At 40.7% G+C, this 23,369-nt stretch overlaps 1 protein-coding gene across 5 annotated transcripts in view; it reads left to right on the forward strand.

Annotated features, from left to right (window-relative positions):
- Positions 1-23,369, forward strand: part of PLEKHA8 (pleckstrin homology domain containing A8) — a 67,396-nt gene that overhangs the window by 5,172 nt on the left and 38,855 nt on the right. For all 5 annotated transcript variants that reach the window (XR_012380269.1, XR_012380268.1, XM_073899016.1 and 2 more), the window contains exons 2-4: positions 19,079-19,195; positions 20,183-20,338; positions 21,757-21,881. Coding sequence is in view for 3 of the 5 variants with exons in the window: in XM_073899016.1 (XP_073755117.1) it covers positions 19,079-19,195; positions 20,183-20,338; positions 21,757-21,881 (398 nt within the window). In the remaining 2 variants the exon portion in view is untranslated. The remainder of the gene's footprint in view (positions 1-19,078; positions 19,196-20,182; positions 20,339-21,756; positions 21,882-23,369) is intronic.

Genomic DNA, 23,369 nt, shown 5'->3' on the forward strand with positions numbered 1-23,369 from the left:
ACCTAGTATAATGTTTTTTGGGTTCATGAATGTATAACATGCATCAATACTTCATTTCTTTTTATTACAAATAATAGTCCAGTGTACGGATATACCATGCCATATTTTGTTTATCCATTCATCAATTGGAAATTTGAGTTGCTCTATTTGTTTTGGTTATGAGTAAAGGTGCTGTGAATATTTGTGTCAAGTTTTTGTGTGTACATGTTTTCATTTCTCTTGAATGTAAACCTAGGAGTCGAGTTGCTGGGTCATATGGTAACTCTGTTGAATAGTTTGGGGGAACTACCAAGCTGTTTTCCAAACTAGCTGTACCATTTTACGTTCTTAACGGTAATGAAAGAATGTTCCTATTTCTGCACATTCTCACCAACACTCATTATTGTCTGTCTTTTTTATTATATCCATTCCTGTGAGTGTGAAGTAGTATCTCATTGTGGTTTTGATTTCTCTTTCTCTGATGACTAACTGTGTTGATCATTTTTTCATGAGCTTATGAGCCATTTGTATATCTTCTTTGGAGAAATGTCTATTTACATTCATTGCCCACTTCTTGACTGAGTTATTTTGTCATTATGGAATTGTAAGAGTTCTTTATTCTGGATACAGTTTCCTTATCAAATATATGATTTGCAAATATTTTTTCCTGTTCTGTAGATTACCTTTCACTTTCTTGATGGTATCATTTGCCGCACAAAAGTTTTTAATTTTGATGCCCAGTTTATCAATTTTTTTTCTTTTTTTGCTTGTGCTTTTACTGTCGTAGCTTAAGAAACTATTGCCTAACTTAACCCAAAGTTATGAAGATTTACTCCTGGTTCTTTCTAAGTTTTTATAGTTTGAGCTCCTGCATTTAGGTCTGTGGTCCATTTTGAGTTAATTTTTTTGTGTGATGTGGGAGTTAAGGGTCACTTTTATTCTTCACATTCTCTGTGGTATCCATTGTTCAACTCTTTATTCATGATTTCAGTAACAGAACCATGGGCCAGTACATTTGAATGTTTTAAATGCAAAGGTTTGAAGTCAGAAAGCCCTGAGTTCAAAGTTCTGCTCTGCTTACTAGTGCTGACACCTTGAGCAAGTTACTTACTCTCCCTGACCCTCGGTTTTAAGATGACAGCAAGAATAATAGCCATACTAGGTTTATTATGAAGATGAGATGGATAACATATATGAACCTGCCTGGTACATAGTTCACTTACTGTTAGGTTAATTGGACAGCTGTTTTGATTAACGATGCCAGAAAAATTCAGTTGTTTATTTTGTCTTTGTGCAAACTGTGGCTCCTCATGGCTTCTGAGAGTATATGTATCCTGAATTCTTTCAATCCTCCTTTTGGAAGCTGGAGTGGTATAATTTATAAAGGAAAATATTCAAATGAACCATCAGAATCTTGGAATTGACTGTGTAGTCTTATGACAGTCATTCTTTTAAATGAATGCTGATTACAGGTCATGTAATTTTGTGTACTACTTTACTTTTGCTTCTAGCAAAAATGAATAATCTGGTAAGGAACATAAGAGATGTTAGACCATTGCCTCATTGGCACTCCATCAAAAGCAGCACCAGTCTTTCCATTGATTCTAATGTGTGATGTGGTTAGCGATGTTAGGGGTGACCGTGGAATCTTATGTCATTGAAGTGGTCTGTAGATTGAAGAGGGTTGGGGACCATTTCTGTCGGACTATACTCTCAGTGTTTAATCTTTGCCAAATCCTGTTACCATTACTTTCATCTTGTTTAGAATTGAGCAAAAGCCAGTTAAATTCCATTAGGAAAAGATTTGAGACAGATAAGAAAACAGGCAATGGAGCTCTGTTGGACACAAGACAGATGAATGAGACAACAGGAAGGGTAAGTCCAAAAAAATACCATGATGCTTGGGCATTTCTCTCCCTGGATCTATTTTTCAGGTTCGTGGAGGGTATGACAGTACCAGGAGAGATGGAAAAATGGATAACTTAACGAGTTAGCCAGAGAGGGCTGACCTTTCTCAGTATTCCTGTTACATCAAAGAAGGCAAAATATCATTTGCTTGAGAATCCATTCCACATCCTTTGGATAGAATTGTTCCTGTATAATCCAAGACAAGGGTGGCTCTGTCTTGATTTTTAAATACCGGAGGAATGGTCTCAACAATCTACTTAACACAGTCTAATAGCCAGTCAATCATTCATTCTCTGAGAATGAATGAAACACTAAGTATCAGCTTCTTACTAGACCCTATGTGGGTATTAGGGATGCTGTTTTGAGTAAAACATGATCCTGTTCTCAAGGAGATCATAGTCTAGGGGATATCCTTCTTAACTATGAAAAATGCCCTTCTAAATTCATGATGTTGACCCTTAAGCTTTTACATGGTTGTTTCAAGGCTGTGGCTTGACAAGGCTTAGAAGAACCGCATTGCATATAGCTGGTCCCTAGGTGTAGTTAGCTATTACCTATCACCCTCCAGTGTCTTTATTGGAATTTTAAAGGCAAATTTGGGGCAACCCTGACAGGGTGGAATGTTGAAGTCTTTGGTTGTCCAGGCTGACATCACACATGTCCTTTTGCTTTTCTGCCTCTACTGGCCAATATATGCAACTTGGGTGGAGACCAGCCCCTAATCTTCTGAGGCCCTTGTAAGCAGCAAGAAATGATATAGAGAAGAAAGAATATGAGTAAGGTGTAAAACTGGTCCAAGGAGACAGGCATACCTTTGTTAAGAAAAATGTAAGAATCCTAAAAAGAGGGAAGGAAGGAAGGAAAGGTGAAACTAAGAGAGGGAAGAAGGAAGGGGGAGGGAGGGGTGGGAAGGGAAGGGAAAGGAAAGGAAAACGTAGGAATCCTTTTTCAGGAGTGGTCGGGGAAAACTTTCTTCAAGAGGTGGGATGAACGGGTGGGTGAAATTTACCTGGACAGAAGGGGAAGGGGAGTGACCCTCAGTGAGGAAACCAGCAGTACTAATAAGGAGAGTTCTGTCCTGACCCTCAGTGAGGAAACCAGCAGTACTAATAAGGAGAGTTCTGTCCTGAGAGCAGGAGGTATTACTGGGTTAAGCCAGGTCAAGCCTGAGAGTTTTTAATTAGTAGGGAGTCACTTAGGGTTTCTGAATAGGAGGGAAGAACAGGTAAAAACAGCACATAAGGAAGATAGAGCTGGCTAAAACATGATAAGGGAGGAGGGAAAGCTGAAATACATGACAAGATGATGATGGAAGGGGAAAAGGGAGGCACCCTTTCACAAATGAATAAACCAAGGCTTTTAAGGTAAATAATTAACTTAGAATCACACAGCATGGGCGCCTGGGTGGCATAGTCAGTTGAGAGTCCAACTCTTGGTTTTGGCTCAGGTCTGATCGCAGGGTCATGAGATTGTGTTCTGCGTCAGGTTCTGCGCTCAGCGAGAAGTCTGCTTGGGTTTCTCTCTCTCTCAAATAAAGAAATCTTAAAGAATAAAAAAAAGAATTGCACAGCAAATAAGTCTTGAGCCAGGCCTGCCTGACTTCATGTCCTTCCCATGATTTTACACCATATACCTCTGTGGGCACGGTATACTGTTGAAGCCAAGAGTGAAAATGAGGGCAATTGGGAAAGACGTAGGGACTGACCTGGAGGGATGGGGCCCACAGGTTTGGAGCTAGGATAGTAAGGGATGCTGGGTTTGTAAAAAGTGACATTATAGTCAGAAGGAAGATGACGTGTTAAACCTTAGATATTCAGTTTAGTCCATCTCTCTCATTTATAAGTTGGAAAATAATGCCCAGAGGAATTAAGTAACATGGTCAAGATGACACATCTAGATGTTATAAGTCTGAACTTGAACCAGTTACCTGACTGTTTTCTTGAGTAAGGTGATGGTGGGACGTATATGAGAAGCATTGCCCAGAACAAGTAAATGTGACAAATATCCAGTTTGATAACAGCAGAGGTGACTTACAGCAGGCTCAACAGAAGGGAATTTGATATGATATATTGTAATTATGGTCTCACCATCTGCATGCCTGACTCCCCAGTAGACTATTACTCTTTGAAGGCTGGGATCTTCTTCTCTAAATCTCTAAGCCTGGCAAATTATAAGTGCTCAAAAAATGCTTTGTGAATCAATTAATGGTAAATTGAGGAACCTATCCTTTAGTTAATGCTTGGTTATTATCTCTTACCATTAGGGATGTCTCTTCCTCCCTCCTTCCCAGCTGCCACAAAACTCTTAGGACTGACCTGGCAGAGGCGCCCACAGCCTTGTTATCCCCTGTCGTGTCTGAAGCTCCCAGACGGAAGCTGAGTTATGGGGGAGGGCTCTGATGAGGTGGAATATGGCTGCGTACCCACAGCTGGACATGGAAAACACCAAGACTGTAGAGGTCAGGGGTCAGTAACTGTGCTTTCCTTCTGTGTAAAAATGGTAGGCTTTCTCACCTTTAACATATCTATAAAACATCCATAATATACTGTATGGTAACCATCATATAATATATATGGATTATGACTACAGCAACCATAATTTATGGTGAATAAATTAAGTCTTGACTCACCACTTCAGAAAGATTGTTGCTCCTATGAAGAAATTTAGTCTCCCTTTATTTTCTTGACATTAGTTAACTTTCTCTTGAAATAGATTCTGCAAAAGAATTGACTTTCCTGTTACTTTGAATTAAGATAGAGGTTTACAGGATTTGAAAGCTGAAAGAGACTATTAGAGTCATGCTGTAATTCTATAGAAAAAAGGAATTAAAGCTGAAGGTAGAGGCTCATTCAGCTTTTTTGCTTCTTCTCTTCTGTTCCTGTTTAATTATGCTCACTAGTTTTCACCTCTTATGGTTGTTGAAAAAGCACCTTTCCTTCTTTTTTTTCTTTACATTTAGCTTAATTTTCTTTTTTTTTTTTTTTAAGATTTTATTTATTTGAGAGAGTGGGTGAGAGAGCAGAGCAGGGGCAAAGGGAGAAGAAGTAGCCTCCCCACTGAGTGGGGACCCTGAGATCATGACCTGAGCGGAAGATAGATGCTTAACTGACTGAGCCACCCAGGTGCCCCTTAGCTGAATTTTCTATAAGAGATAAGTAGCCCCTTCTTGTGTTGTTCTGCTTTTCTACTCAGCAGTATTTCATTATGGACTTCTAAAAATTCGCAACATGTTAATTTTTTTATCTTGTTTTTTTTTTCCTGTTAAACAATAAGATTGTAAACTTCTAGTTTCCTATAACGCCTAATTGGCAGAAGTTCTGAAGAAACTATGATGGGTTTATAGGCAGAGTGATGTACCTTAGCATGAGGTTGACATTTCACTTAGTGGGTATCCTACTAGTTCTATTTAAGAGTGTTGTTATTGGGCTAAGATGGAGTAAGTTCACTGTAGCCTCTTTTCCACTGATTACACTAAAAACTGAACGAAGTACTCAAGCAACTACCCGAGAACTCTGAAAAGTAAATAATACCAAGCAGACTGGGGAGGGAAAACAAAACAACCGCCATGGTAAAGATGAACACTCTTGAAACAAATGGAAAGGTATAGATTCTTAGCAGAGAAATATAAAATACTGAAAAGGACTAAATGGACATTTTAGAACTAAAAATTATAATTTTTTTTAAATCACTCAGTAGATGGGCTCAGTAGAATATAGATGACACAGAAAAGAAACAGTGAGCTTGAGGATAAGTCAATAGAAATTATGCAGTCTTAAGAACAGAGGAAAAAAAAATGGTAGAACTGAAAGGAGAAGTAAATCCACAATTATCTTTGGAAACTTCAACATTCTTCTCTCAGTAATCCATAGAACAAGTAGACAGTAAATCATCCAAAGATACAGAAGATCCGAACACTATCAACCAACTTGACCTACCTGACATTTATAAAGTAATCCCTCAAACAACAGCTGAATACTGCATTTTTTTTCTTTTTCTTTTTTTAAAGGATTTTTTAAAAGATTTATTTGCTCATGCTCATGAGAAAGTGAGCATGAGCAGGGAGAGGGGCAGAGGGAGAAGCAGACTACCCCTGAGCAGGGAGCCAGACATGGCGCTGGATCCCAGGACCCTGGGACCGTGACCCCAGCTGAAGGCAGATGCTCAACCGACTGAGCCACCCAGGCACCCCTACGGCATTTCTTTTATTCAAATGCACATGAGACATTCACTAAGATTAACCATGTTCTGGGCTGTAGTAGAAACCATGCCCAGTTGAAAAGAATGCCCTTGTCTTTAACAGAAACAAACTAGAAATAAATGACAGAAAGATGTGGGAAATCCCCCAAATATTAGGAAATTAAACAATATACTTCTGAGTAACCCGTGGGTCAATGAGGAAGTCTCCAAGAAAATTGGGAAATATTTTCAACTTAAAATGAAAACACAACAGTGGTTAGCTAGGGATAAAGTGTGGGAAGAGGCCTTGACTACAAAGGGGCAGCACAAGGGAATTTTGAGGGGAGGATAATGGAATTTTTCTGTATCTTTATTATGGTGGTTGTTAGAAGATTATGCATTTATCAAAACTCAGAACTGTTAACCAAAGAAGAAATTTCAGTACATGTAAATTTTAAAATATTTTTAAGAATTTAAGTGTCAGGGTGCCTGGCTGGCTCAGTCAGTAGAGCGTGTGACTCTTGCTCTTGGGGTCGTGAGTTTGAGCCCCATGATGGGGTAGAGATTACTTAAAAATAAAATCTTGGGGGAAAAGAAAGAATTAAAGTGTCTTTTTAATGGAGTACCCTTTTTTTTTTTTAGTGAAATGTTTGGATGAGTTACTTGTCACAAGGGTGCTGAGTAAAAAAAGGAAGCTACAGTATGTTTTAGACACGGGTATGACTCACAAGTAATCACTTTTTGGTTTGGATCTTTAAAGGAATAAGAACATCTCTAGAAATTCTGATTTAAAAATGGTAGTTGTGAGGGGGGGCGGAGCAAGATGGCGGAGGAGTAGGAGACCTAGATTTCGTCTGGTCTCAGGAATTCGGCTGAATAGGGAATCAAACCATTCTGAACACCTACGAACTCAACAGGAGATCGAAGAGGAGAGTAGCAACAACTCTCTGAACAGAGAAGCGACCACTTACTGGAAGGTAGGACGTGCGGAGAAGTGAATCCGAGGCGATATTCGGGAGGATAGACGACGGGGGAGGGGGCCTCCATCGGCCGCTTCTGGCAAGTGATAGAGCCGCGGAGCACAAAATCGGACCTTTTAGAAGTCGGCTCCGTGGAGGGACGTCGCTGCAGTGGCTAAGCGGGGGGTGGAACCCTCGCGGGACAGTGTGGTCTCAGGACCCTCGGGGTCACAGAAAGACGGGGGTGCCTGAGTGCGGCAGAGCTCCCAGGTATCAGAGCAGGGAAGCCAGCTGCAGAGACAGAGCCGAGGCGCGGGCTCTCAGCTCAGGGTGGCCATAAACTGTGATCCGCAGCCCAGTCAGGCCACTGCTCCTCCAGCAGGAACCCAACAAGCGGCAGATCCGGGGAGACTCCCCTTCCTTCCCCGGGAGGAGCGGCGCGGGAACGCAACGCAGGGATCTGCTGGGTTTGGAGACGCCACACGGGGTCGGGTGCCAGACATAGAAACACTCGGTCACAGGCTGGGTGAGCACGGACTGCGGCCGGAGACCAGGGAGACGGGAGTGACTGCTTTTCTCTGGGGGCACAATGAGGAGCGGGGCCCCGAGTTCTCAACTCCTCCAGGTGGAGATTGGGAGGCCACCATTTTCACCCTGGTCCTCCAAAGCTGTACCGAGAGCTTGCAGGGAACAAAAGCTCCTGAGAGCAAACCCGAGCAGCTTGCTTTGCCCGGACTGACAAGGGCGGGGCAATTCAGCATCTGGCAAAGACATTTGGAAACCATGGCAACAGGCCCCTCTCCCAGAAGATCAGCACGAACAGCCAGCAAGCCAAGACCAAGTTTACCGATCAAGGAGAACGGGAGAACTCCAGCGCTAGGGGAATACTGCACATAGAATTCATGGCTTTTTTTTACCATGATTCATTAGTTCATCAAAGTTAATTTTTTTTAACTGTTATTTTTTAATTTTTTTTCCCTTTTTCAACCAACATCTTATCAATCCCTTTTTTAAAAAAACATTTTTTATTTTTCATTTTTAGAGTCATATTTTATCCCTTCATAGTAGTTACCCTTATTTTTGGCATATATATATATATACATATATATATATATATATAAGTTATTGTCTCTTCAAAATCTTGAGATACAGTTTCTTCTAACAGATCAAAATATACCCTAAATCACTAGTGTATGGCTTTGTTCTAGTCTCCTGCCTGATCACATTCTCTCCCTTTTTTTTTTAAATCTTCTTTCTTTTTTCAAACAACTTATCAATTCCTTTTATAAAATCGTTTATAATTTTCATCTTTACAGTCATCTTCCATCCCTTCATTGTATCAACCCTTATTTTATACATATATGTCTTTCTTCCTTTAAAATTTTAGGAGGCACTTTTTTCTAACAGACCAAAATACGCCCAAAATCTAGTGTGTGGCACTGATCTATGCACTAGCCTGATCATATTTGATCATATTCTGCTTTGTTTGTATTGTTCTGTTTTTGTTTTTATCTTTTTTTTTCTCTTTCTTTTTTCTTTCTTTTCCTTTCTTTTCCCCTGGTTTCAGGTCTTTTCTGATTTGTATACAGTATATTTGCTGGGGACGTTGTTAACCTGTTAGCATTTTGTTCTCTCATTCATCTATTCTCCTCTGGACAAAATGACAAGACGAAAAAAATCACCTCACCAAAAAGAACAAGAGGTAGTACCGTCAGCCAGGGACCTACTCAATACGGGCATTAGTACGATGTCGGACCTAGAGTTCAGAATCATGACTTTAAAGATACTAGCTGGGCTTGAAAAAAGCGTGGAAGTTATTAGAGCAACCCTTTCTGGAGAAATAAAAGAACTAAAATCTAACCAAGTCGAAATCAAAAAGGCTATTGATGAGGTGCAATCAAAAATGGGGGCACTAACTGCTAGGATAAATGAGGCAGAAGAGAGAATCAGTGATATAGAAGACCAAATGATGGAAAATAAAGAGGCTGAGAAAAAGAGAGACAACTACAGGATCACGAGGGCAGAATTCAAGAGATAAGTGATACGATAAGACGAAACGACATTAGAATAATTGGGATCCCAGAAGAAGAAGAAAGAGAGAGAGGGGCAGAAGGTATATTGGAGCAAATAATAGCAGAGAACTTCCCTAATGTGAGGAAGGAAACAGGCATCAAAATCCAGGAGGCACAGAGAACCCCTCTCAAATTCAATAATAATAGGTCAACACCTCGACATCTAATAGTAAAACTTACGAGTCTCAGAGACAAAGAGAAATTCCTGAAAGCAGCTCGGGAGAAGAGATATGTAACCTACAATGGTAGAAACATTAGATTGGCAACAGACCTATCCACAGAGACCTGGCAGGCCAGAAAGGACTGGCAAGATATCTTCAGAGCACTAAACGAGAAAAATATGCAGCCAAGAATACTATATGCAGCTAGGCTATCACTGAAAACTGAAGGAGAGATAAAAAGCTTCCAGGACAAACAAAAACTAAAGGAATTTGCAAACACGAAACCAGCCCTCCAAGAAATATTGAAAGGGGTCCTCTAAGCAAAGAGAGAGCCTAAAAGCAGCATGGATCAAAAAGGAACACAGACAGTATACAGTAACAGTCACCTTACAGACAATACAATGGCACTAAATTCATACCTTTCAATAGTTACCCTGAATGTAAATTGGCTCAATGCCCCAATGAAAAGACACAGGCTATCAGATTGGATTAAAAAACAAGACCCATCAATATGCTGTCTGCAAGAGACTCATTTTAGACCCAACGACACCCCCAGATTGAAAGTGAGGGGGTGGAAAACCATTTACCATGCTAATGGACACCAAAAGAAAGCTGGGGTGGCAATCCTTATATCAGACAAATTAGATTTTAAACCAAAGACTATAATAAGAGATGAGGAAGGACACTATATCCTACTTAAAGGGTCTATCCAACAAGAAGATCTAACAATTGTAAATATCTATGCCCCTAACATGGGAGCAGCCAATTATATAAGGCAATTAATAACAAAAGCGAAGAAACACATTGACAACAATACAATAATAGTGGGGGACTTTAACACCCCCCTCACTGAAATGGACAGATCATCTAAGCAAAAGATCAACAAGGAAATAAAGACTTTAAATGACACACTGGACCAAATGGACTTCACAGACATATTCAGAACATTCCATCCCAAAGCAACAGAATACACATTCTTCTCTAGTGCCCATGGAACATTCTCCAGAATTGATCACATCCTAGGTCACAAATCAAGTCTCAACCGGTACCAAAAGACTGGGATCATTCCCTGCATATTTTCAGACCACAATGCTTTGAAACTAGAACTCAATCACAAGAGGAAAGTCGGAAAGAACTCAAATACATGGAGGCTAAAGAGCATCCTACTAAAGAATGAATGTGTCAACCAGGAGATTAAAGAAGAATTAAAAAAAATTCATGGAAACCAATGAAAATGAAAACACAACTGTTCAAAATCTTTGGGATACAGCAAAGGGAGTCCTGAGAGGAAAGTATATAGCAATACAAGCCTTTCTCAAGACACAAGAAAGGTCTCAAATACACAACCTAACCCTACACCTAAAGGAGCTGGAGAAAGGACAGCAAATAAAGCCTAACCCCAGCAGGAGAAGAGAAATAATAAAGATCAGAGCAGAAATCAATGAACTAGAAAGCAAAAGAACAGTAGAACAGATCAACGAAACTAGGAGCTGGTTCTTTGAAAGAATTAACAAGATTGATAAACCCCTGGCCAGACTTATCAAAAAGAAAAGAGAAATGACCCAAATCAACAAAATCATGAATGAAAGAGGAGAGATCACAACCAACACCAAAGAAATACAAAGAATTATAAGAACATATTATGAGCAACTCTATGCCAGCAAATTAGATAACCTGGAAGAAATGGGTGCATTCCTAGACATGTATCAACTACCAAAATTGAACCAGGAAGAAATAGAAAACCTGAACAGACCTATGACCACTAAGGAAATTGAAGCAGTCATCCAAAATCTCCCAAGAAACAAAAGCCCAGGGCCAGATCGCTTCCCAGGGGAATTCTATCAGACATTTAAAGAAGAATTAATACCTATTGTCCTAAAACTGTTCCAAAAAATAGAAATGGAAGGAAAACTTCCAAACTCATTTTATGAGGCCAGCATTACCTTGATCCCAAAACCAGACAAAGACCCCATCAAAAAGGAGAATTACAGACCAATATCCTTGATGAACATGGATGCAAAAATTCTCACCAAAATACTAGCCAATAGGATCCAACAGTCCATTAAAAGGATTATTCACCACGACCAAGTGGAATTTATCCCTGGTCTACAAGGCTGGTTCAACATCCGCAGATCAATCAACGTGATTTGTATCACGTGATACAATACATTAACAAAAGAAAGAACAAGAATCATATGATCCTCTCAATAGATGCAGAAAAAGCATTTGACAAAGTACAGCATCCTTTCTTGATCAAAACTCTTCAGAGTATAGGGATAGAGGGTACATACCTCAATATCATAAAAGCCATCTCTGAAAAACCTACAGCGAATATCATTCTCAATGGGGAAAAGCTGAGAGCTTTCCCCCTAAGGTCAGGAACGCGGCAGGGATGTCCACTCTCACCACTGCTATTCAACATAGTATTAGAAGTCCTAGCCACAGCAATCAGACAACAGAAAGAAATCAAAGGCATCCAAATCGGCAAAGAGGAAGTCAAACTCTCACTCTTTGCAGATGATATGATAGTGTATGTGGAAAACCCGAAAGACTCCACCCCAAAACTGCTAGAACTCATACAGGAATTCAGTAAAGTAGCAGGATATAAAATCAGTGCACAGAAATCAGTGGCATTCCTATATAGCAACAACAAGACAGAAGAGAGACAAATCAAGGAGTCGATCCCATTTACAATTGCACCCAAAACCATAGGATACCCTGGAATAAATTTAACCAAAGAGGCAAAGGATCTGTACTCAGAAAACTATAAAATACTCATGAAAGAAATTGAAGAAGACACAAAGAAATGGAAAAACGTTCCATGCTCATGGATTGGTAGAACCAACATTGTGAAGATGTCAATGCTACCTAGAGCAATCTACACATTCAATGCAATCCCCATCAAAATACCATCCACTTTTTTCAAAGAAATGGAACAAATAATCTTAAAATTTGTATGGAACCAGAAGAGACCCCGAATAGCCAGAGGAATATTGAAAAAGAAAAGCAAAGCTGGCGGCATCACAATTCCGGACTTGCAGCTCTATTACAAAGCTGTCATCATCAAGACAGTATGGTACTGGCACAAAAACAGACACATAGATCAATGGAACAGAATCGAGAGCCCAGAAATGGACCCTCAACTCTATGGTTAACTCATCTTTGACGAAGCAGGAAAGAATGTCCAATGGCAAAAAGACAGTCTCTTCAACAAATGGTGTTGGGAAAATTGGACAGCCACATGCAGAAGAATGAAACTGGACCATTTCCTTACACCACACACAAAAATAGATTCCAAATGGTTGAAAGACCTAAACGTGAGACAGGAGTCCATCAACATCCTAAAGGAGAACACAGGTAGCAACCTCTTCGACCTCAGCCGCAGCAACTTCTTCCTAGAAACATCGCCAAAGGCAAGGGAAGCAAGGGCAAAAATGAACTATTGGGATTTCATCAAGATAAAAAGCTTTTGCACAGCAAAAGAAACAGTTCACAAAACCAAAAGACAACCGACAGAATGGGAGAAAATATTTGCAAATGACATATCAGATAAAGGGCTAGTATCCAAAATCTATAAAGAACTTATCAAACTCAACACCCAAAGAACAAATAATCCAATCAAGAAATGGGCAGAAGACATGAACAGACATTTTTCCAAAGAAGACATCCAAATGGCCAACAGACACATGAAAAAGTGCTCAACATTGCTCGGCATCAGGGAAATCCAAATCAAAACCTCAATGAGATACCACCTCACACCAGTCAGAATGGCTAAAATGAACAAGTCAGGAAACGACAGATGTTGGCGGGGATGTTGAGAAAGGGGAACCCTCCTACACTCTTGGTGGGAATGCAAGCTGGTGCAACCCCTCTGGAAAACAGTATGGAGGTTCCTCAAAACAGTTGAAAATAGAGCTACCATACGATCCAGCAATTGCACTACTGGGTATTTACCCCAAAGATACAAATGTAGGGATCCGAAGGGGTACATGCACCCCAGTGTTTATAGCAGCAATGCCCACAATAGCCAAACTGTGGAAAGAGCCAAGATGTCCATCGACAGATGAATGGATAAAGAAGAGGTGGTATATATACACAATGGAATACTATGCAGCCATCAAAAGGAATGAGATCTTGCCATTTGCAACGACATGGATGGAACTGGAGGGTGTTATGCTGAGTGAAATAAGTCAGGCAGAGAAAGACATGTATCATATGACCTCACTGATATGAGGAATTCTTAATCTCAGGAAACAAACTGAGGGTTGCTGGAGTGGTGGGGGGTGGGAGGGAGGGGGTGGCTGGGTGATAGACATTGGGTAGGGTATGTGCTATGGTGAGCCCTGTGAATTGTGCAAGACTGTTGAATCACAGATCTGTACTTCTGAAACAAATAATGCAATATATGTTAAGAAAAAAGAAAAAGAAGAAGATAGCAGGAGGGGAAGAATGAAGGTAAGTCAGAGGGGGAGACAAACCATGAGAGACGATGGACTCTGAAAAACAAACTGAGGGTTCTAGAGGGGAGGAGGGTAGGGGGATGGGTTAGCCTGGTGATGGGTATTAAAGAGGGCACGTTCTGCATGGAGCACTGGGTGTTATGCACAAACAATGAATCATGGAACACTACATCAAAAACTAATGATGTAATATATGGTGATTAACATAACAATAAAATTTTAAAAAATGGTAGTTGTGAAATAAAAAAGGAAGAAAATATGTTTGAATTAATATGAGCTATGCTATTTTAGATCCAAATATATATACATTTTTATCAAGAAAATTATGCTCATTGAAAAAATACACATTGTTCAACAATTAGTTGAGCTGAAAAAAGTGAATTTTGCGAACAGTTGCTGTCAATTAAGTATAGAAAGATAATTGCACTATGTGAGAAAAGAACAAGCTGGTAACAGTTTTGAAATAATGATATTCAAATCTTTAATTTCTTTGAATAATGTTTTACAGTTTTCAGAGTATAAGTTTTATACTTCTTTTGTTGAGTTTTTTCCTAAATATATTATTCTCTTTGATGTTATAAAAGGAACTGTCTACTTAATTTCATTTTCAGTTCATTGCAACTGTAATAGAAATACAGTTGATATCTGTATAGTGGTCTTCTATCTTGCAACGTTGCTAAACTTATTTATTCCAATAGTCTTTTTTATTGGACTCCTTAGGCTTTGCTTTGTTTTGTTTTGAAATATACAAGAGTGTGGCTGCAAATAGTTAGATTTGTTTCTTCCCTTCTAATCTGGATACCTTTTATTTCATTTTGTACCCTAATTGCCCTGGCTAGAACCTCCAATAAAAGGTTGAGTAGAAGTAGAGAGGAAGCATCTGTGTGTTGTCTGGGTCGGTGGGGGGACATCCAGTCTTTTGTCATTTAGTATGATGTTAGTTGTGGGTTTTGTTTTGTTTTGTTTTTTTAGGTGCCTTAATCAGGTTGAAAAGGTTCCCTTCTATTCCTAGTTGGTTGAGAGTTTTTATTATGAAAGGTGTTAGATTCTGTCAGGTGCTTTCGCTTTTTCTACATTTAGTGAGGTTGATCATGTGATATTTAATATTCTTTTATTTAGGAAAAAAACCAACTCAGGCTTGAAGTAAAAAAAAAAGATAATTTATTGGCTCACTTTTTTTTTTTTTTAAGCTCACTTACCTGAAAAGTTCAGTGAGTATCTGGTCTATGGTTATAACATGGTCTTACTGTGAATGGTGTTCAGAACTGTCATCTGGATTTGCATCCTTTCCCTGCCTCCCTCAAGTCCTCCCACACGCATTCCCTTTATGTGTGAATCATGTTTAGGTCCCGTGTGATGGCAGAATGAGTGCTGGCAGCTCCAGGCAAACATCTGCAAGACCAAAGAAAAGAGAGAGTCTCCATTTCTTTCTGCCTTTGTCCAGACCCAGCAACAGTCCCAAGTTTATCTTTGGTTGGGTCACTTGCCTGTTGTGGAGTGTATCATTGAGGACAGGGGATGTGAAGCTCCATTTAAGCCTGAATCACATGTCCCCCCTGGAGCTGGTCAGCCCCACCCAACTACATGGATAGAGTGTGGAGAAGGAGATTTTCAGTAACAGAAATGTGAAGGGTGGATGCCAGGTTGCCAAAAATAAATGTCCACTCTACCTTCTGTAGTGAAATAATCCAGGATAATGCAGTGTGTGAAGTTAGCATTTAAATACTTTTATTCCCCTACCCCATCTCTGGCAGGGATAGCTTAAATAAGCTAAAACTTTTCTCTGCTCATTGAAGTTTCTTGTCTAATCCTCCCAAGTGGGGAGTTTGGCTGACACCACATTCCATCTCCAATAGAGAATGGCCAAAAAAAGGAGTGGGGGTTGGACAGGAAGATTAATCTAATGGTAATCTAAGAGAGCAGGGACTGGTTACATCCACAGTTTTCATCTGCTCTTCTGTTACCTTGAATTATTTTATCATTTCCAAGTGTGTTAGTAAGGGTTCTCTAGAAAAACAGATCCGATAGTATACGGAATCGTGTATGTATTATGTATATACACATATATGTGTGTATGCATACATAATCCGTGAAGGGTTTTATTGTACGAATTGTGTCTCGCAGTTATGGAGACTGAGAAGTCCCATGATGTGCTGTTGGCAAGCTAGAGAACCAAGAAAGCCGGTGATGCAATTCGGTGTGAGTTCAAGGGCCTGAGAGTTGGAGACGTAGATGGTGTAAATCCTGACCTGGGTCCACAATCCGGAGAACCAGGTGCATCGGGGCCCTAAGGCAGGAGAAGATGGATGTCTCAGCTCGAAGAGAGAACAGATTCTCCATTCCTCTGCCTTTTGTTCTACTTAGGCCCTCGTGGATTGGAGGGTGCCCACCTGCAATGGTGAGGGCAGTCTTCACACAGTCCACGGAGTCAAATGCTAACTAATCTCTGCCGGAGAGACCCTCACAGACATACCTAGAAATAGCGTTTTATCAGCTGTCTGGGCATCCCTCAGCCCATCATGATACATAAAATTGATATATAAAATTAACTATCACATCAGTCAAGCTAACTGCAGATTAATTTAAAACAGGAAATGGATTAATGGCCTCTTCATTCTTGCCGCTTTTCTCATACAGTTATTTTTGAGCTGTATCTCAGCTTCCAAGGACAGGACATCATGAAAGAGGCGTGTGTCCCAGTCCCTCTCTAGACTCTGCATTGCTCTGCCTGTAAATTTCATATAATGGGAATGAGACCTCTGTGGTCTCTTAAATGTGCCTTCTGAAAATCCAGTAACTTTATGCTTTAAAGAAAAGTTATTCTTGGTCATGGTTTTTCTAGTTAAAAACTATAGGATAAAATAACGATATATGTAACTTCGAGGTAAATGTAGAACCCATTATAGGGAAGGTGGTGGTTCAGTTGTTATTACGGTTTACCAGCTACTTTCAAAACTTAGCTGCAGCTGTGCTTCGTTGGGGGGAAGGGGGGCGGGGAGCTCTTTAACTTTTTTCAGATTACTGTAAGATAAACCTAATTTAGGGCCACATTTTTTTCAATTTGTAGATATTTTTTCACATTTCAACAACTGAAATCAGGAAGCATCTTAGAATCAGCACCATGTCATACTGCTTAATGGGCAGGTGTTTTTTTTTTCCTTGTGTTACATAAAATAATGGTATGTCTTAAAATTGATGGTGTGTGATGATTAATTTTTTTTTTTTAAAGATTTTATTTATTTATTTGAGAGAGAGAGAGAATGAGAGATAGAAAGCACGAGAGGGAAGAGGGTCAGAGGGAGAAGCAGACTCCCCGCTGAGCAGGGAGCCCGATGTGGGACTCGATCCCGGGACTCCAGGATCATGACCTGAGCCGAAAGCAGTCGCTTAACCAACTGAGCCACCCAGGCGCCCATGTGATGATTAATTTTATGTGTCAGTTTGCCTGGGCCATGGGGTGCCTGGACATTTGGCCAGACATCTTTCTGGGTGTGTCTGTGAGGGTATTTCTTTTCTTTTCTTTTTTTTTTTTTTTAAGATTTTATTTATTTGACAGAGAGAGACACAGCAAGAGAGGGGACACAAGCAGGGGGAGTGGGAGAGGGAGAAGCAGGCTTCCCGCCGAGCAGGGAGCCCGATGTGGGACTCGATCCCAGGACCCTGGGATCATGACCTGAGCCGAAGGCAGACGCTTAACGACTGAGCCACCCAGGCGCCCTGTGAGGGTATTTCTTGATGGGATTGACATCTGAACTGGTAAAGTAGATTGCCTTCCCTAATGTGAGTGGATCTCATCCAATCAGTCAAAGATCTAAACAGAATAAAAAGGCTAAGAAAGAGGGAACTTCTCCTGCCTGCCTGAGCCCGGACATTGGTCTTTCCCTGCTTTCTGACCCGGCCTGAAGCACAGCTCTTCTTGGGTCTCAAGCCTCTTGATTTGTGTGAATCAGGCATCAGACATCTGTACCTAAGCAGCGCACAGGGCTGTGCTCAAAGCTCCTACTGGCCCTCTCTCTGTCTGCCTCAGCCACAGAAGAGTCTCATCAGAAAAATGTATCCCTAAAGGGCTATAGCATTTCAGAGAAAGAAAAATATACATCCAACTGAGGACTCTGACAAGGCTTATGCAGAAATAGTCAGAGATGACATTTTAGAAAGAAGATCCAGCTCAGGCAACAGCCCAGAAGCAGAAAATAAGTTTGGTTTGTCTAGAATATAGATTGGGTAAGAGCACTAGATAAGATGTATATTTCAACCGAATATGGTGTGTCCCCTGAAATTCTCCAAAGTAAAAGTAGTTAAGCCCTTGAATGTTTTAAGATTATTTCATTTCAGTGGATCAATACTAAGTAGTAAATCAAAGTTCTTTTCTCCTACAGCTCATATGCCCCTACACAGGCTTATTAGCACTCTGCAACTCTGAATGACGTCGAAAGGGCTGTAGCCAGGGCACAGGGGCACAAGAGCACCTGGCTCATTGAGGGGCCCACACAGACCAGGTTCAGCCACTCGCTGCTGACAGAATCTAAAGACAGAGAGACGAGTGGTGGTGAAACAAGAAAATAATGTATTTCAGTGAAGACCAACACCAAAAAGTCAGCGGACTAATGTCTCAAAGATGGCCTCCAAAGTGCTGAAAATACTCCTGGGTTTAGATAAGGAAAATGGGGGCAGTAAAGGTCAGGTCGATCGATCACTGTCTTAGGGTCAGTTGTGCAGGGTCTTGCTGAAGTCAGAGCAGTGGTTAATGCTTGAGGGAGTGGTTTCAGTTCCTATCAGGGAATGCTTTGCCTGTGGGGTCTTTTGCCTGAGTTCAGAGATAAGCGGGAAAGACGAACTTAATCAGTTAAGAAAGTATAGACTGAGGTCAAAATGGAGGTGGTTGAAGTCCTCTTTCAGAGCAATATAATGTTCTGCCTCATTTCTAAGTTTGGGATAATCTTTCTTAACCAGAGGAGAGGAGATCAAGTGTGTGATAACAATGTCCAGGAGACAATAATCTTTTATCTTAAAAAAATTAAAAACCAGAGATTACTAGTACCATATTAAAGGAAAAGGAAATAAAAATCATCAGTAATCCTGTTAACTAGAGAATCATTCCTATGTTCCTGATCCTTGCAGACTTCTTCTATACCTTATGTGACTAAAAATCTATGGCCCTGTGGGTGTTTGTTTTTAATTTAAAAAATGGGATCATGCATACAGGTATTTACTAATCTACTTCTTTCCCTTAGAATTTCCCCTGGAATTTAAGCTCCTTGGAGCTGGGACCCAGCCTCCTTTGTCAGGTCCCATTCCTGTGTCCTGGGAGGCACCTCCCATGCAGGCAGTAATTGAGACCATGCTTTTGCTTCTGTTTACAGGTTGGCAGCCTAGATGGTTCCTTCTCTGTGGGGGGATATTATCCTATTATGATTCTCCTGAAGATGCCTGGAAAGGTTGCAAAGGGAGCATCCAAATGGCAGTCTGTGAAATTCAAGGTGAGAAACCAAAAGATTTGCAGGTTTTCTTTTTCTTTCTGTCTCTCCCATAAAATAAAAAAGCACTGGCCTCTGTGTGTCTTTCTCTGACATTCTTATGGTACAAAGATACACAGTGTCATGTCCCAAAGAAAGCCTTGCAAATAAAACCTAAAACTGCAGCCAGTTTTTACAAGGAGGTTGTTGAAGAAGTAGTCAAAATAAATGAGAGCAGTGTGCTTCACCATACATCTAGTGCTCATTTTTTAGTCACTTGCTCACCTAAAGCCAGTGACTATGTGCAAAGCTTAGTTAGGTTTTTTACTGCATCGTCTAACACTTCTGTGCTTAGATCAGGACATACACACACCTTCTCACCACCACCACATACGTAAAACAAGCAAACACATAAAGACCTGCAAATAGCCTTTACTTCTTGGTTTGGGGACATCTTGAGACATGCTGAGAAGATGTGGCTCTGAAACAGATTAGAAGAGAAACAGATTAGAAGGGTATTTTGCAGCCTGGTGGGAGGTGAAGGAGAGTGTGGTTTTCTTATTTCTTTTCCCAAAGGTCTCACACTTTTGCTCTAACTTGTGAAGAACAGTAGAAGAGGAGAAATAATTGTGTTCTTGATTGCTTTCCAATAAACCCAAGAAGATAGAGGCGCACCCTTACTGTTGGCATGCAAGCCTTTTTGGCCTCAGAGCAGTATTACTTTATATACACAAGCCAAAAGAGAGATTCTGTCTGTATTCCGATAAGGAGAATTGAGTGCTTCTTTTTTAGTCTTGGTGATATGTTGGAGCCAGCCAGGATTTTTCCTCTTCATCAGCAGAAGCATCGAGGAAGAGATAAACTAGGGGAGGTGGTAAGGGCTAGCTAGCATCCTCCTTTGGAAGAAGCCTTTAGTGACTTGCACCAGTTGAGCTTAAGAATTTGGTTGGGGTGGAGGCTACCCAGATAGGGCTCTTCTAGGTTTCTGACCTCCCTCTGCCTTGCTCCCAGTTCATTCTGTAGATAATACACGCATGGACCTGATAATCCCTGGGGAGCAGTATTTCTACCTGAAGGCCAGAAGTGTGGCTGAGAGACAGCGGTGGCTGGTAGCCCTGGGGTCAGCCAAGGCTTGCCTGACCGACAGTAGGACCCAGAAGGAAAAAGGTAAGTATTGATTGTCCTCTGGTCTGGGAACCTTGGGAATCACCCACTGGCATTTCTGGATTCTCATATTTGTTATCTTGCCTCTGACCACCTAGCCAGCGTTTTGTATCATGCAAATGCCATATACCTCTGGAATTTAAACCACAGCCTATATCTAACTCTTCTCTCTTAGCATATCATAATAGAAAGATCACAGGCTTTGGAGCCAGATACAACTGGATTCAAATCATGGCTTTGTAGGTTACTGGCTTTTTGACCTTGGCGTAGGTCACTTAATCTCTCTAATCCTCAGCTTCCTCATATTTTAAAAAGAGGTAATAACCTGCATTAGAAGGGTTGCCATGAGGATTAGTAATGATATGAAATTGTTTAGTACCCAGTCTGGCACAAAGTTGATCTTTGGTAAAGAAGCCTTGGAGCAGGGTACTTTTTGTAGTAACACCCCACTTTCCCCTCCCTTTCCCTGGGGTGGGATGGATACTTAATTGTCAGGTTGCTACTGCTTACTGCTCATTAACTCATCCTCATTAGGTCTCCTGAGAACCCTGGCACAACTTTCTATATGGGCCAGGGGAAGAGTGCCAGGGCTTACTGCCTGAGCCCTAGTGCCACCTTCCCAGCCCCCATCCCCAGGATGTACACCTGAAGAGATTGGCGGGAGACGGGGGGGAGGGGCCTCTTTCTCGTAACAGGTGTGGTAGATGTGCTTGACTCTTCAAATAGACACAGGAAAATGTCCTCTTCCTTGGTTGTTTTTTAATGCTAAATCAGGAGCATATTCTAGACACTGTCAGCTTTGACTCAGATCAGATTGTAATGTGCAGCTCTTTCATGGGAAAAAATCCAGAAGTGATAATGACTAGCTGAGCCCTCAGCGCCAGAGTAGCTGGAGTGCTGTGCTAATGAGGGAGCAGCATGTGCTCTGAGGGTGCCATTAGCCTCGATGGGTGGCATGCTGGACCAGTTCTGTGAATTAATGAGCCATCTTATTAGTGATAATTGCACGTTACAGAACAGTTTCCCAGTTTTGGCTACTGTTAGCAGATAGATAGCTATGACCCCATTTTACAGATAGGGAAAACTGTGCAGCAGATGAAACCAAACCTCTAAACCCTTGACTCTGCTCCCAGTTCTGACATGAGGGTTTGAAAAGTATGCTTTATCCTTCTTCCTATACTGGTGATCTATACTGGTGATCATTCAGTATGTTGGCCCAAGAAATAATATAGATTACAAAAGACGAGAAATCTCCTTTTTCTGTTTTTCTTGCTCCCATTATCATCATCTGTATCTTATCTATAACCCATACCATCATCATCTGACTTTAGGTATAGGTTATATATTGCATTCTGCAGTATGCTAACTAGTAAATTCCTTATTCATCCTGGTAATTACACTATCATCATTTTGTTATTTAGAGTTTGCTGAAAACACTGAAAACTTGAAAACCAAAATGTCGGAACTAAGACTCTACTGTGACCTCCTTGTTCAGCAAGTAGATAAAACAAAAGAAGTGACCACAACTGGTGTGTCCAATTCTGAGGTAAAATATTATTTGTCTTAGTGACAGGAAAAGTAGCACCAGATGTTGCTTACAGGTAATGATTACTCTCACACAGTCCTTGACTATTTTGGAATTTACTATTTTTTGGAGAAAAAATGTAACAAAATTCAACAAAGAGAAGAAATGTGTGCATTTCAGCATATGGAAGCATTTGTTTTCCTTCATGGAATGAATTCAGGATTAATTAGTTGATAACATTTGGAACCTTTAACATTGGTGCCATTAGCTTAGCTGATGTACTAAAATACGTTTTTCCCCACTTTGCATCACTTTATAAATACAGCCTTACCTGTCTAGCTGCTTCTATAGGTGTGGCTACTAACATGCCAACATCATGTCTATCAATAATGTGTACCTGTCATCTTTGATGAGACTATAACAAGATTTTATTTTATTTATCTATTTATTTATTTTTTAAGTAAGCTCTACACCCAGCATGGGGCTTGAACTCACCACCCAGAGATCAAGAGTTGCATGCTGTATGGACTAAACCAGCCAGGCACCCCTGTAACAGGATTTTATTGGTGACATAATAATTGTGCTTTACTATAGACTGATGCTTTCAAAGTTGGAGACACAGCTTTTTTTCCTGCCCATTGTCAGTAAGGATTGTGATTTTTAATGTTTATTAATGAAGTTGTCATTTACTCATCTTAAAACATGTATTAAAAGATCTCTCTGGTGTTAGGCTATGTGTTGAATGGCTCATACTACCCAGGGAAGGTCTCTCTCTACTCTCAGGGTAGTTATAATCTGAACAACAATGCCTACAAAATGAAGAGTCTATAGATTCTAATTAATGGTTTTAGTAAAAGAACATTATGCTACTAGTGGTATATGTGCTTTCAGTTTTTCTTATAAGGGTGATTTAATTCACTTCCTTTTGGGCTCTCTTATTCGTTCAGCAACTGCCTTTTGTGTACAAGACACTGTGCTGGAATGGGGTGGGGAGGGGGGCGGGAGGGAGGGATACCAAAAAAACATTTCAGTCCTGCTCTTGGGATGCTTACAGTTCACAGCAGTGATTCTCAGCCCAGAGCAGTTTTGCCCCTTAGAAGACATTTGCAGTGTTCGGAGACATTTTTGGTCGTCAGGATTGAAGGAGTGCTATTGGCCTCTACTGTATGGAGGCTAGGATGCTGCTTCACATCCTGCAGTGGGTAGGAGGAGAGCGCCCCCACCGACTTCCCCCACTCCAAAAATTCGTCAGCCCCCCATGTCAGTCGTGCCACGGGTAGGGAAACCCTGGCCTAACAGGGAAGGGAAAATGTGAACATAGCAATTTTTAATCCAAGGAGATGTTTAGAGTGCCCTGGGAACTTGCTAATGAAACTGTGGCTGTGATATTGTGATTTATAATAAGAAATATGTATATTTGGTCTTTATAAGAGATATATATTTAGCAGACGTCCTAAAACTCTTGGAATTTCCTGTGATGAGAAAGATAAAATTGTCTTTTGTTATGTT

Source organism: Callorhinus ursinus, unplaced genomic scaffold (genome assembly GCF_003265705.2).
Source record: "Callorhinus ursinus isolate GAN/ISIS: 27379988/994484 unplaced genomic scaffold, GSC_fseal_2.0 scaffold12, whole genome shotgun sequence".
NCBI classification, from domain to species: domain Eukaryota; kingdom Metazoa; phylum Chordata; class Mammalia; order Carnivora; family Otariidae; genus Callorhinus; species Callorhinus ursinus.